We start from the raw sequence: 16489 nt of genomic DNA, 5'->3' as shown, positions 1-16489 counted from the left end.
TTCTAGCCTATTTTATTTTATCTACTCGAGTACTTCTACTTGTCAATGAATGCCAGTGATAACTAAATCAACTTCATTAGAAGCGCGGCGCGTCGGGCGAGCCGGCGCTTGTCTATAGGATCATAATAGCAGTTTTATTATAAATATTCATACAATATAGTACAACAGTTGTATTATTTTAATGCTAACTTCTAGGCAAAGATCTACAAACCAAATTGATTTACTCCTGTATAGGTATTTACTTTGATTTTATTTATTATTTTAGGTGTTTGCTGCTGTCTTTGAAAAATTATTGTGTGCAACGGTACATAATTAGGTCTTAAAATTCTTAAAAAAAAACCGACCAAGTGCTAGTCGCGCAAACTGTTCCGTACCATTACGCAAAAAAACGGCAAAAAAATCACGTTTGTTGTATGGGAGCCTCACCTAAATAGTTATTTTATTTTGTTTTTAGTATTTGTTGTTATAGCGGCAACAGAAATACATCATCTGTAAAAAATTTCAACTGTCCAGCTATCACGGTTCATGAGATACAGCCTGGTGACAAAGTTGAAATTTGGTATACATATGTAAGTTTGTGACCCAGAGACGGACATGTAACACAAACAAATGAATTTTAAACACGGAGGCCACTTTCGGGGGGTAAATGAGAAAATTAAAAAATAAAGTTCTTCAAACTATATCGTGTTACATATCAAATGAAAGAGCTCATTGTGAGAATCTCAAATATATATTTTTTATAATATTATGATAAACAGTTTAGAAGTTATTCAAGAAAATAGACAAAAAATGACCATTCGCCCCGTTTATCTCCGAAACTACTGGGTCTAAAATTTTGAAAAAAATATACAAAATAGATCTTTACCTATAGATTACAGGAAAACCTATTAGAAATGTGCAGTCAAGCGTGATTCGTACTTAATTACTTAGTTTTTGATCCGGTTTTTAAAAGACATTTTATCTCACGGTTCACATAAAAAATACATTGTTTAAATTGTGTAATGTACGGAACCCTTGGAACGCGAGTCCGACTCGCACTTGGCTGGTATTTTTTTTCGATAAAATGTAAGGAATCGAATGGTACTCCGACCCCTAAGGGTTTTTAAAGACATTTCACTCACGTTCCACATAAAAAATACATCGTTTAAATTATGTCATGTACGGAACCCTTGGAACGCGAGTCCGACTCGCACTTGGTCAGTTGTTTGAAGCCTAAATGGACTGAGAGCTTCCTCTGTATATTCCGTTGCTGCGGTAAACTGATATACATATATGTACATATATGACTAATGATAATATGACAATCATTACATTATGACTTTCAATAATTATGTCAAACAAAGGGACCCCACATATGTACTTTATCTTACAAAAAAATTTACTATGCCTCCAAACTCATTTAATTTATGCCTCTGGATCGTCACCAGTTGTTTTCTGATTTTAGGTGCACCCAATAATACTCAAATGATGTCGATGTCTGATCAAACTGTAAAGAACGAGCACATGCAGATGTACGACAACAACCGGTTGTTCGTACAGACGGAAATGCAGAGCAACGTGATCAACCAGGAGGTCATGCCGTACTCGTACGAACAGAGCTCGCCTCAAGCCCAAACTAGTCAGATGCAGAATAACGTGTTTGAGACCAAACGCGTGCAGTACACGTCTAAAGTTATATCACAACCGGATCCCGCCTACAAGTATAACGCAGGTATTCACTAATAAAAACTAAAACTTTACATGAAAATGGGAAATCAAAGATTTGACTTACTGATTCTGTCAGTACTTCTAATGTGCGTTAATAAGTGAATAGAAATGTCAACTGAGAATAGGCGAAACTAATTACCTGTTTTTGTAGCAGTCGTGCCACCTTCTCAAACGGCACCAGAAACCGTGTCTCTACTGCAACAACCAGTGCAAAATCAAAAGTACGCTTCCACCATCGTCATTCAGGGTCGAAGCGGTTACGCTCGAGAAAAACCACGGCCCAGGTTGGCCATGTACTCGAGCCAGCTTCCCAACAACCAATATACGAACTATGGACAGCAGAGCCCGAACTCGCAAGTTGAGTCGAATAGGACACCGTCGAGGCCACAGCAGATGCACTACTTACAACCGAACCCTGTGGAATCGTACAAAGCGAAGCCGACGAACACTGTTAATGCGCGCTCGTTCAAGATGCCTTCGCCGCCACTCACAAATTCTTCGCAACAGGTAATCAAGCTTTTAGAACCCACTAGTTCCCTGAACTGGTACTCAATTTTAACTAGTCTTTATTTCAGTTTGTAATAACAACATTGTAGTATTTATTTATGAAATAGTTATTTGTGCAACAAGAGAGGAAAGTTGGTTTTTCTTGCGAGTGTTTATTTTGCGAAGCGACGCGAGTGATTCTAAGGTAGAATCTTGAGCGTAGCGAGGGACTCAAAAACACGAGATGTAAAATAACTTTGCTCTCGTGTTGCACACATAATTTTTCACATCAGTAGTGAGAACATATTAAAGGTTAAAATGTATTTCGAATTACACAGAATAAACAGAAAAAAAGTATTATAATATGTACGATACGATACGATACGATACGGGAACGGACCGGACCGGACCGGACCGGACCGTACCGTACCGTACCGTACCGTACCATAAAAATGTAATAAAAGTATGAAGTTCATGGCCTTCACTAAATTAAAAAGCTACATTGTTTCACTTCCTGGAGTGAGGAAAGTCGCACTTTCCTCACTCCAGGGAGTGAAACAAAGTAGCTTTTTTAATTTAGTGAAGGCCATGAACTGCCACTTCATACTTTTATTGCATTTTTTTTATGGTATGGTATGGTATGGTATCGTATGGTATGGTATCGTATCGTATCGTGTATCGTATCGTATCGTATCGTATGGTATGGTATGGTACATATTATATCACTTTTTTTCTGTTTATTCTGTGTAATTCGAAATACATTTTAACCTTTAATATGTTCTCACTACTGAGGTGAAAAATTATGTGTGCAACACGAGAGCAAAGTTATTTTACATCTCGTGTTTTTGAGTCCCTCGCTACGCTCAAGATTCTACCTTAGAATCACTCGCTTCGCTCGTGATTCAATTATATAATATTTCGCTTTCTCGGGACTCAAAATAAACACTCGCAAGAAAAACCAACTTGTTGCACAAATAACTATTTCCTGCAAATTCAACTGGAAAGTAGAATACACATACACTTGTTTGCTTTGTGAATAGAACCTGGCTAGGTGGGAAAATGTTTTAATTTATGTTCATCAATAAGTTTAAAATGTATCGTCCACTTACGTATCACTCCTCGCCAAATGGCCTAAATAACAAACATAAAAAAATGAAGCAGGGTACGTCAACCGCGGGGCGGAACAAGGATCAATACCGCTCGCACAGCTTACCTCTGGGCGCGCAGCTCAACGCCGACTGGACGGTGAGCGCGCCCGCGCCCGCTCTAGCGCCCGCTCACGCTCCCGCTATAGCGCCCGCTCTCGCTCCCTCCCCCGCGCCCGCGCAGACGCACGAGGCCGCCGCCGCTGCCGCGCAGAGGCACAGCGCTAGGGTGAGTTTGCATATGTTACATTTTATTCCCTAGAAGTAGGTATGTACTTATGATCGATTGCCCCATACCGTCTGTCACCGTAAGAATGGAAATTTCATAGTTCACTGCTGATTCACGTTGATCAATCCGTCAATTGTTGTTGGTGCAATCGACTTATAATCTTCAACTGTATGAACATGTATCGTAATGTTCATTTTTGTAGTTGTAAAGGATCTAGTTTGCTAACTAGAAAAAATGTATAATGTAAGTATGATATAGGCAGGACAATAGCTTCTGTCGCTGGGAAAACAGATATTTAATTTTTCATAAACTTTCTTAATTGGCGTTGTGATGAATGCATAACATAATATAGATATATGTATGTCGATGTTTGTAACAGGCACGCGAGCTAAACACGGGCACTCTTCGTATCCGCTCGCGCTCCTCCTCGAGCGGGCTGCTAGACGCGGCGGGCGGGCCGGCGGGCGCGGGCGCGGGCGCGGGCGCGGGCGCGGGCGCGCGCCGCCCGCCGCCGCTCTGCAGCGTGGCCTCCGAGCCCGCGCTGCCGCAGGCCAGCGTCATGCTCGCGCAGCTGTTGAGCGCGCAACACTGTTAGTATTATTACTATTCGCTTGCTCCTCACGCTTTCCGCGCTCAATAGGCGGTGTATTTCCCGCTTTCTTCGCCCGAGAATTCCCATAACTGATTGTTTTATGTCATTGTATTGCCATGAATTGTATATAAACACGACCAATCAGCACCACTTGTGGCGCTTGTTCTTTAGTTTCGTGACAGAGTTTGCGCAATTTACCAGTGGGTTTTAAGCTCGCCGCGCAGCAAACACCGACCCCTAACAACTGCCGAATTACCGTGTTCAAATAGTACTTTCTGAGTTTTAAAAATAAGATATGTTACACTACACGACTCAGTATGGTATTATTAAATGTAATGATTACTCATGGACATGCACTTACATTGGTTTTTCATACGATTGATAACAACACTGCAAAGCTACGATGACGTACACAGACAGATAAACAAATGCACTTGTTAAACTTCTGACACCCTTAAAAATATTAAAAAGTTAAATTTTCCCATAATGTTAAATTAGAGACTGGAACATTTTTTCTATCGTTTCGTTTTTTGCAGCACAAAGTGTATATAAACTAAACAGCCCCGCGGACGACGGCGACCCGAAGTCCCCGCACCGGCGCGGCCAGCCGTCGCCCATCGGTAGCGACGTCATGTCTCCCCACCAGGTCAGTCACTCCAATATCTTAACAATATAACTCCAATAAAGTATTAAGATACTATCAAGGCCGGACTTATCTCGGTGCAATTGTAATGTGTTCATTTTTATTTCATCATCTTTAGTCAGCTTTATTTTTATGTACTTACACAAAAATAATCAGTCATCCACTCCATAACTTGTACAAATCTAACGATACCTATAGATAACGGGCTTGACAGTTTGAGCTGTAGGATTATATCCGAGTTTACACAGGGCGCGCAATTTTAGTTAAATTGCGGACTATTGAGGTTACATCCAATTCAGCCGACCGATAATGTAATGATAATGAATGATGTAATGAAACTCGCATGCGTATTCTCGCACCGTCAAAATGAGCTAAGCCCTTAGTAGGAGGCGAGCGTCCAGCGGAGCGTTCGGCGGGACGTGCAGCTTTTAAGCAGTGTGCACTGAGGTCGCTCGCATAAATGTCTGCATTTATTTCATAGGCACCGCCCGCGCCGCTGCAGCGTCGAGCGCGGGCGTTCACTCAGCTTGCTTGTGTGGCGAGCGTTAATCGTATTTCTTATGGCTTCTCTACACTATCGGCATTCGGTCTATCATCGGCAAGTTCATTGTGCAAGCATCCACATGATCGCCTGTACAACGCAACCACCTGGCGATTCCCTTTGATGCGTGCCCAAAAACCGACAATTCACGGGTCGCAGGCGATGATAGACGATGACTGGCGGGGACTGCCGAGTATGCCCTCTATACTATCGTGCCCGCCAGTCATCGTTTATCATCGCCGATGTCAATACAATACAAACGTGGTGCAGTAGACATAACCAAGAATTGGATACGTCTATTTATCAAAATCAAGCCTATATATATTTCAGAACATTATTATTTCTGTATATGATATTAAATTTAGTCAGTTTTTAATTCGGAAGTAAATAAAACACCTAATAATACGCCTTTACGAAACGAGGACTTGGTGATAATATTAAAATTGTTTATTAAATTATTATTTTCGATAAGATAATGTTATTATATTTAGACGCGCGGCAACGTGTCAGCCAAGTTCAAAGAAAAAGAAACTGGCGACGTATTAGCCGTGTGTAATATTATGGCTCCTCTACACGATGGCCCGACGTAGGCCAATCTAAGGGACGCATTTATAAATGCGTTAGAGCATGTTCGTCTTGTTAAAAATAAGTTCAAATCGCACTTTGCGCCGGCGCTGTCACTGGTTTTATTCACTCGAAACGAAACACTCACAGCAAAACTGAATATCCGCAATTTATAACTAAGCCAAGCAATAAGAAGATATAGAGGAAAATGCTAGGAACACAATTTTTTACTTCGTAGCTTTGTTTGGACTAGTTAGGAGATGAACATATCAAAAGTCCCCGACCGTAACCCTGGTGCTGAGGGGGAGAGGGGTGTTTGAAGGTTCCATTTTTCGGTTTTTCGATTATATCTCGGAAACTATGGGTCTGAGCGACATGGCCACTTATACAAAATAAAAAGTGATTTAATTTTTTACAAGTTTTATTAGGTCAATTTTTTTAAATCTTGTATAGTTTTTGAGATATCCGTTCTTGAAGGTTTATTTAGGGCTCTCATTTTTATCTTGATTATCTACATCAGTAAGGCTGCTAGGCCGTGTTTGGTAACGTTTTCGTATAAATCTGGGGTTCTGAATTCATTTATGGTATCAACATTGACACCTTTCCGAAGTAAAAACATATAAACTTTAAACAAACAACTTTTTTTTAACTCCTCTTCACGCTTAAACCGCTGAACCGATTTAGTTGAAATTTGGTAAATAGATGTTTTAAGTCCCGAGACAGGATATAATATAGTTTTTATCTCAAAAATCATACTTTGAAGGTAGTAGTAGTAAAACTCTTTATTGTACAAAAATAAACATAAAACACGAGAAAAACGCATCATTTGTACAAAGGCGAACCCTTACACCCTTAAGGGATCTCTTCCAGTTAACCTTTGAGCAATTGAGGGAGAGTCGGAGAACGGTAGACATCAAAGCTGTACTAAACGGCATGAAAGAAAATATTTAGTTTCCTAAAAGACAGGTAAACCTATAACCTACAGTATATAGCATGGGTAAGGTGTGAAATTTGGTGTCAGGGGAATTCAGCTTCTTCGCCGAAGTTGAATTCCTGAGGTTAATACTGTTTAAATTTAGGTTTGAAGTCATGTTTTGTATCACTATCAACTGAATCAAACATGTAGACCATCCCAAATATTATTTAAATATGTTCAGCGGTTATTGATACCCCATACAAATTTCCACCCCACTTTTCACACCCTTAAAAGATGATTTTGGTTATAAAAACTATCCTATGTAATGTCCCAGGACTCAAACCATCTCTATACCAAATTTCAACGAAATCGGTTCGGCGGTTTAAGCGTAAAGCGGAGTTTTATAAAAAATCATTTTTTTAAATTTTGTTTTTACTTAGGAATGGTGTCAATGTTGATTCCATAAATGAATTCAGCACCCCCGATTTATAAGAAAACGATTCCAAACCCGGCCTAGCAGCTTCACTAATGTAGATAATCAAGATAAAAATGAGAGCCCTAAATAAATCTTCAAGAGCGGATATCTCAAAAACTATACAAGATATCGAAAAACTTGACTGAATAAAACTTGTAACAAATTAAATCACTTTTTATTTTGTATAAGTGGCCATGTCGTTCAGACCCATAGTTTCCGAGATATAATCGAAAAACCGAAAAATTTAACCTTCAAACGCCCCTCTCCCCCTCCACCAGGGTTACGGTCGGGGACTTTTGATATGTTCATCTCCTAACTAGTCCAAACAAAGCTATGAAATCAAAAATTGTGTTCCAAGCATTTCCCTCTATACATTTTTTTGGGCATTTATTTCCTGGCCTAAACTTCTATTTATAATTTAACAACATTACAACACTAATCATATAACACTCTTCGCCCTACGAACGCATTACTATACTAAAGTCTAAATATCGCTCGTCTAATAAAACTCGTCACTTCTTGTCGCTGTCCGTCATAGGCTAGTGCTCGATCAACAAATCACAAAAACGTAACGAGATTCCTATTGGCTAATGACGAAATTACCTAGCACTTACGCCGCCGCTAAGACGTTCCTGTACCGACCTGTTCCACATCCGCATCTGCATTAAGCTCCGCATAGATGCGGATGCGTATACGGAAAATAATGCGTAAGTTCCGTGGTTGCGGATGCGGATGCGAATATTCGCAACATCCCTGGTCTAGAATCCAAAATTTCATAGAATAAGAATAAGAGACTAATGTAGCTCAAACAGTTATTATTATTAACGTTTAAAAACCAGCATTTTTATGACTGACTGGTTGACTTATAGATCAAAAACCTAACCTACTTCTCACTGGAGTTACCATGGTTACCAGTACAATTTGACACTGGGTTAGCGGTTTAACTGGTTAACCCCGGATTAGTGGGATGGTGCAAGTGGCCCCTAGAAACTTGATATTTGGCATTAAAGTAGACTATAAGGCGTATAAAAAGGAAAAAATCTAAAAACTGAAAATTATTGATAATTAGTATATAGTGTCAACAAAGTAATAACAAAATTATGTATGTATAAAAGTATAGGTGAATTCTATATGTATAAAGTAATTTCATAAATAACAATTCTGTACAAAAAGTAATGATATTCCATCATAAACATAAATGTGAAATAAGAGTCATGTTCGATATTAAGAATATGTCAAATCCCTTAAAATTTCAGGATTTCCAACACAGAACAGAACTTGGCACCCATATAGATTTCAATTCTTTTGTCGGTGAGTCAATGACACATATTCTTAATATTGAAATTGGCTCTCATTTCACATTTATGTTTTTGATAGGTTACCCTTAAATCTATCCACGGCCTACTTATTTTATTTAAAACATTTGTACAGTACATATGGTGCTACTTTCTCGCACTAGTGCGTAAAAGAGCACTTTTCGTGCATATGTCGAAAGTTTCAAGGGCCATATGTACTGTAAAACGTTGTACGATACACGTGCGAAAAGGTAATTCGCAACTCGTGTCGATTTAAAACACGCCCTGCGGTCGTGTTATAATTTATCGCCACTCGTTTTGAATTTCCTCTTTTCCGCACTTGTATCGTAAATAACTATAAAGCGTTTGCATATGTAAGAAAAATCTTTTACACGTTTCGCTGTAACAAGGTCAGTCACGTGTCACCTTGAAATTCAGATATACGCAAAACCAGCTCAGATACAAGATATGTTTATTTTGACCTGTGACATTATTTGTCACGACTATAACAGTATAATGCGTAAAATTAATAATTGCGGAAGGACATTAATGAACAAATCTGCATAACATAACTACTTAGATTAATAAAATATATAGTTTTTTTGTTGCATCTTGTCATTAAACTCATAATTTTTATTCAAACGAACCCGTATTAATTGTCTATATGTTAGGAGATAATTCCAGGGTATGTCCGAGTGTCTAGTATAGCAAAAAGCAGAATGGAAATGCAAATATCCCCGTCGACACAGTTAACGGACCATTCGCAAACCTTTATTGTATTGAGATAAGGTCTACTAATGATTAAATAGTTTTTCACATCACCTATTTGAAAACGGGCTTTTTATTCAGATTTTTGCTTACAATTTTATTTAGCTTAAATAATATTTTGGAATATAATAATTTCCCCATTAAGGTGATGTAAAAAACAGTATGTGTCACATGGTAGCAAAATTATTTCCATCTTAGGCGTTAATACTTGAATCTCTCACTACGCTTAAGGTTCTATTTTAGTCTCCCTCGCTAGAACGCTTTGCTTCTTCGTTCTAGATTCAATGTACGCCTGCGCCGTAAATGTAGTGTTGTGGTCCTGCCGGTGAGTAGGGTTGCCAGAGAGCTCAACGAGGGTGCGGGGTTAGGGTCGGAAACGCGCATGTAACTCCTCTGGAGTTGCAGATTAACATCAGGCGGGCCGTATCACGGCCGTATGCTTGTTTGCCACCGACGTAGTATAATATATATATATATATATACATGTATACATATAACTGTATATATATACAGGCGCAGGAATAAAGAGGAGCTGGTTGCGGTGCCCAATATAATTGGCGAAATCAAAAACACACGACTCCGCTGGCATGGTCACCTGGAGAGGATGGGAGAGGATCGTGCTGTGAAAAGAGCGTATGTGGGGCACCCGGGCGAAAAGCGTCCGTCTGGGCGTCCCAGATACCGATGGAGTGACGAAGCCCTTAAAGACCTGTCCGCCCTCGGAATACCCAACTGGGTATATGGTATATATATACACCCCACTATACATCCCACTTCTGAAACAGCGATAAATGAACGATCACGTAGATTAATGATACTCGAGGAATGCCATAACTAAAACGATACAATTGATAAAAATAATAATAACAGGAATGTAGTGAGGTTGACTGCGACACTTTCCAATTCAAATCTGACTGACGGTTTCTCTCAGGATGCCAGAGATGCCTGTCATCAGAATCAGCCAGGAACCAATCCATTACAGCAGCTGTTCGGGTCATTCAAATAAAAGCCATCGCAGCCAAACACACTGAAGCATAGACAATTTCAATACTTGACATTCCATCAAATGCAGCCGTCATAAATCCATAATAGACGGTCTGCGACGGTTCTCTGCCTTTTCGTCGAAAATTTTATTGCAGAATTTCACTTGGCAACCAACTTTTGGCCAAAGTTTCATTTGGCCGAATTTCATTCCGCAACATTACATAATCCAACCTTTTTTTTTCCGTCAGAAAATGCTTTTACGCATACCCGGGCGTTATGCAGGACTCGACGGGTGTATGTTGCCCGTAATACCTGCTAAAAACTGACGTTGGCCGCTTCGCTGGCTTATAGGGAAATCACACTTCCCCCCCCCCCCCCCCCCTCCCGGGCTGACCTAGCGGAAACGCGCTTTGCCGAGCTTCCACGCGCTTCACGCTCGAGGGGATAAGCTTGGAGCGACGGAAACCTTCCATCTCCGCCGCCCGATTTTATTTATATATATTATGTATATTAATACAATTTTCGCCAAAAAGGGAGTACAGCGTCTGGGACATATATATATATATATATATATATATATATATATAAAGTATATTGTCTTGCTTAGTTTTAGACCTAGTTTAAGTAGTAGATAACTTAATTACGTATATGTAGACTTAAGATCTTACTACTGTTTATATAGTTTTCCTGTACATCTCCTCCCTCTAGCGTTATATTTTAACTGAATGTTCTTTTCCTTTTGTGCACACATGTTTAGAGTTATGGTCCAGATCTGAACTGTAAGTCATTAATGTAATGCCAATAATGATAATGATAATAATGTAATGATAATGTAATGCTTTTGGTTGCCACCTGACGATATGGTATTTTCGACTTTGTAGTAGTAGTAATCACTTTATTGTACACAACACAGGTTTACAAAAATAAATTACAGTAATAGAAGTACAAAGGCGAAGTTATCCCTATAAGGGATCTCTTCCAACTAACCTTTTAAATATCGACTTTGATACAGCAAAGCCGATATTTAAAACAAGCCGCCTAATGGGGTTGGCAACTGTCAAAGGTTTGCATAGATGGCGCCAGCATAGGTTTCCCCTGTCTCTAGTTTGTTCTATGAGATTTGGCTTAAAGGGCTACGCCATAAAATTCAAAAAAAAAACAAGAATTTGACACAATTCTAGGGATTGATAGGTAAACCTATGCTGGCGCCATCTGTAAAATACTTCGACCGGCCAACCCCATTGTACGATGTTGGTAATAGTTCAGTTGTAATATTGACTTTATGATTAACAGAGATGTTAAAAATAGGTAGTGTATTTAAATAAAAAATGCAAATAATTTGATATTTTACCTATTTCAAATAAAAATACAAAATAGTTTCACTAAAAGGTATTTGAAATTCAAAATGCAAAATAGGTATTTTCAAAATACTTTTATTCAAATAAAATACCTTACTCTGTAAAGGTAAAAATGAAAGGTAAAGGAACTTAAAAAACCTTAAATCTTTGCAGGCTTTAATGATGTCTTCAGTACCACTAATTGTTCAAACAGGCTGTCTTTCATATTCCTACAGTGTGGCCGGCGCCGGCGGTACCACTACCAGTACTAGCTGTTTCTATGGAGATCCTTGTTGCAACAAATCGCATGCGATTCTTCTAGATTGCGGCATTTGATCGAACGATCGATTGTATTAGTTGCACCTAATTATACATAATTTATATTTTCTACACAAAATAAAAATAGGTATTTTGTATTTAGTATTTGTATTTCAAATGCATTTATTTCAAATAGTTAACATCTCTGATGATTAATTACATACAGGTAGAAAGTCAAAATGTATAAATCAGGGATGTTGCTAATATTCGCATCCGCATCCGTAACCGCGGAACATCCGCATTATTTACAAAATCCGCATCCGCATAGAATCGATGCGGAGCTTAATGCGGATGCGGAACGTCTAAGCGACGGCGTAAGCGGGCAGTTATGTAGGTAATTTCGTCATTAGCTAATAGGAATCTCGTAACATTTTTGTAATTCGTCGATCGAGCACTTAGCCTATGACGGACAGTGACAAGAAGTGACGAGTTTGTTTTATTTTGACTTTAGTATTGTAATGTGATTGTAGGGCGAAGGGTGTTACCTATGAGTAGTGTTGTTAAATTATAAATAGTAGTTGTGAATTGCAGATATTCAGTTTTGTCGTGTGTTTCATTTCCAGTGAATAAAACTAGTGGCAGCGCCGGCGCAAAGTGCGATTTTAACTTATTTTGAATAAGACGAACATGATTCGGAAGGAACTTACAACCACTTCATAAAAAACACCATTAATGCACTATGCACCCGGATCAGTTAAACTTGTTCAGTGGTAAATTGGCGGTGCAAGAAAAAAAGACCTTAGATGTTTTTTTAATTTTTTTATTTAATAGTGTAGAACTAGATTAGTTTAGTAAATAGTTATTTTTCTATCACGAAATCGTCTAAAATGAAAAGTCGGCCAATTTACTGTCCACATTGTGTGTTTACATTTAACGCACCTCATAGGCCTTTCAGTCTATTGCAGACTATACAGACAATGTCAGGTAGGGTGACAACGTTTCACATGGCTGTGTAAGCCAATACGGGAACGGCAACCACGACCGCAAGATAGGCAGGTGAAGTGTGCAGCACAAGTTGCTCAGCAGACATGTTGGTAAAAAATGCACACGCTCTTATCCCCTGTGAGTCATGTTTAGATCATTTTAACCACCCGCCTAGTTACTCGTACTGACTGTCCTACATTACATGGAATAGGAAGCGCATTATAAAATTATTATCATCAATACTGCTACAGATTGTCAATGAAATTATTTGTTTATGTGCAGAGCCTCTCACCTCCCGTGTCTCCCGATGGCGAGCGAGCCGGCTCACCCCGCGAATCACGGCGCACGCACATGCACGCGGAACAGAAGCGGCGCTACAATATCAAGACCGGCTTCGACACGCTGCAGGCGCTCATACCGCACCTCAACGCCAACCCCGCCGCTAAGGTAACCTCAACTAGCTGTCCCGAGTATCCCATGACGAGTCAACTCGCCGCGCGGGGCGCGCCGCACGCACGCACATGCACGCGGAACAAAAGCGGCGCTACAATATCAAGACCGGCTTCGACACGCTGCAGGCGCTCATACCGCACCTCAACGCCCACCCCGCCGCTAAGGTAACCCCAAGTAGCTGTCCCGAGTATCCCATGACGAGTCAACTCGCCGCACGCACGCACATGCACGCGGAACAAAAGCGGCGCTACAATATCAAGACCGGCTTCGACACGTTGCAGGCTCTCATACCGCACCTCAACGCCAACCCCGCCGCTAAGGTAACCTCAACTAGCTGTCCCGAGTATCCCATGACGAGTCAACTCGCCGCGCGGGGCGCGCCGCACGCACGCACATGCACGCGGAACAAAAGCGGCGCTACAATATCAAGACCGGCTTCGACACGTTGCAGGCTCTCATACCGCACCTCAACGCCAACCCCGCCGTTAAGGTAACCTTAACTGCGATTGTTCCGTGTATCCAACGGCCGATAAGGTAAAAGTGTAGCGTTTCAAACAATTTTTGGACTGTCGATTCAGGTGTATAACTGCACCTCTCTTCAGGAGGATATTGACGCTGTAATAAGATGGAGCGCTGCTAATAAACTTTCTTTCAATGTTGATAAATGCTGTGTATGCACGTTTAGTCGTGCCGCTAACCCTCTTCTTGCGCATTATAGGCTCGGAAATGATGCTATCGACCGAAAGTTCTCCATAAAAGATCTCGGAGTGATATTTGATGTTCGCCTCACTTTCCATGAACATAATTTTAGGGTCTTATTATCTGTGTCGACGTGGCCGTTTCTTACCTAGATGTTTATTTGTCGCAAATTATAATAACTGGCTTTACTGGTTACGATCTCTTAAGACCATATGCAAACAAAATATTTTTTATTTTACAGCAGTTAATGTCAAATTTGTTTGTTATTTACAGATAAGCAAAGCTGCCATGCTACAAAAAGGAGCAGAGTACATAAAACAGTTGAAAGCTGAGAGAAACCAAATAAAAGAGGAAATGGAAAGTTTACGACAACAAATCGAATGTTTGAACAACTCCATATCGTGAGTTATCACTATCAGTATTTTATACAAATATTTTAATACAATGAGGGCTATCGTTTTGTCGCTCACCAGTTGGCGCCTCTGTTGATGGTGGTCCAAAAGACTAGAACAGCTGTCAGTCATTGAAGTGACATTTGACATTTCGAACTATGGAAAAGACCACCATCTACACTAGCGCCCCTAGCGGCGAATTCATACGCCTTAGCCCTCATTGAACCTCGATAGCACGAATCTGAAGGGAAACGCCAAATACTTCGTGTTAACGAGGTTTCGCCTTATGCCTAGAGGGCAAAGATAGATATAACTCCGTAATAGATGGATACAGTCTAAGGAAAAAACGTGCCTCGAAAATCAAGAAAATTTGAGTCTCGTTCTACTCTTACACTTGAAATCCGATCTATATATCGTATTTTCTCAATTTATCTTAATGATATTCGACTGGGTTGCGTTTAATTGGGTGTTTACATAAGTGGGTGTGTTTTATGTTTGTTTTTCAATATCAAATCATGAGAAAATATGATGGGCGTAGCTGTGTTCAAATGAGAATGCATGTTATTTTCGGAGAGTTTGTGATTGGCGTGAGAGATAAAAGTGTTATTGTCATATAACATAATGTATTTATCTCCTTGAACTAAATATATAATATTGATGAATAATATACATATGCACACATATATAGGTAGCATAACAAAATACGCGCAGGCGGTGCAGGCAGGCATACGCGTAAAAAATTCATTTCTTTTTACCGTCAGTCACTCCGCTCTAATTTTCCGCTCATAACGGAGCGGCTATGAATACTCCAAGAGCCTCGTTTGCTTAACTAGACTAGAGGATCGATATACCTTGACATTGAAAGTTGAATTTTTAAAGTTATTCAGTAAACCAGTAGGAAACTTCAATAATTCAAAGCGCTCCGGAAGATTAAATATAATATAGAGATGGGCCGAATATGGACTTAGCTGAATACGAATATTTGGTTCAGATCATACCGAACCGAATATTCGGTTGGGATAAAACTGCCTAAAACGCTGAAAACAAGTTCATATAGGTGTGCGATCTGCACTCCGCACGTGTTTTTGACCTCTTCCCTCTGGACCGGCCGGGAATGTTCATATGAACACAAACGGAACCGTCTTATGCCTGACCGCGAAGTGCACCCGCGCCAGCTAGCGGACGCCCTTAAAAAATAATTTGTTTATTCGGATATTCGGCCCATCTCTAATATAATATAATATTTGCTTATGGTCACACTCTCTCTTTGGCAGCGAAAGGTCACAAATCACGTCCGTCCCCATAATGCATGGAGCCGATGACACATTCCCTTTCACTAGACTATGTCTTTGATGACCGCTCGGAGCATTCGTGCGCCCGAACAATTATGTGACGGTAGAATTCTAAGTTTATTAAAGGGGCTTCTAAATGGGCCATATTTTCACTGCAATATGTGGCCGTCTACTATTGGTGTCCCTCTCTTATGGGGTCTGTAGACGGGCCACATTTTCACTGCAATATGTGGCCGGCAACTATTGGTGTCCCTCTCTTACTCACATGTTAGAGAAAGACACCAATAATTGCCGGCCACATATTGCAGTGAAAATGTGACGCGTCTACAGGCTCCATTACTCACATGTTAGAGAAAGACACCAATAGTTGTCGGCCACAAATTTCAGTAAAAATATTGCCCGTTTACAAGCCCCTTACTTAAGCCAAAGCCATTCGATTAAGGCCATTAATACATTGTGGTCGACCTAATGTCAGTCAGTAATTGTGTGTGTACAGCAACTGCCACTCGCTGCTGCCGGCGACGGGCGCGCCGGTGTCGCGCGCGCGCGCCGGGCGGCTGCGCGAGATGTTCGCGCGTCACGTGGCCACGCGCACCATGCACACCTGGAAGTATTGGCTGGTATCCTTTTTAATTGAAAAATTACAGGTTTGGTTGGCCCAAAGGAGTTTTTACCCTTCGGTGCCCAATGACATCGTATGATGTCGGTATAAATTACTATTATTATATT

The 16489-nt window shown here is 40.3% G+C and overlaps 1 protein-coding gene across 4 annotated transcripts in view; it reads left to right on the top strand.

The window, feature by feature from the left end:
• The window catches only part of LOC134742448 (carbohydrate-responsive element-binding protein), a 46930-nt gene that overhangs the window by 22464 nt on the left and 7977 nt on the right, over positions 1-16489 (top strand). For 2 of the 4 annotated variants that reach the window (XM_063675610.1, XM_063675613.1), the window contains exons 8-15: positions 1445-1711; positions 1859-2214; positions 3352-3567; positions 3947-4157; positions 4696-4805; positions 13207-13371; positions 14350-14477; positions 16257-16380. In XM_063675610.1, coding sequence (XP_063531680.1) covers positions 1445-1711; positions 1859-2214; positions 3352-3567; positions 3947-4157; positions 4696-4805; positions 13207-13371; positions 14350-14477; positions 16257-16380 — 1577 coding nt within the window. The remainder of the gene's footprint in view (positions 1-1444; positions 1712-1858; positions 2215-3351; positions 3568-3946; positions 4158-4695; positions 4806-13206; positions 13372-14349; positions 14478-16256; positions 16381-16489) is intronic. The other 2 variants (XM_063675611.1, XM_063675612.1) reach the window with 2 other exon arrangements.

The sequence above is a fragment of the Cydia strobilella genome, chromosome 6, assembly GCF_947568885.1.
Source record: "Cydia strobilella chromosome 6, ilCydStro3.1, whole genome shotgun sequence".
Classification (NCBI taxonomy): domain Eukaryota; kingdom Metazoa; phylum Arthropoda; class Insecta; order Lepidoptera; family Tortricidae; genus Cydia; species Cydia strobilella.
This window is presented reverse-complemented; position numbering and strand designations above follow the sequence as displayed.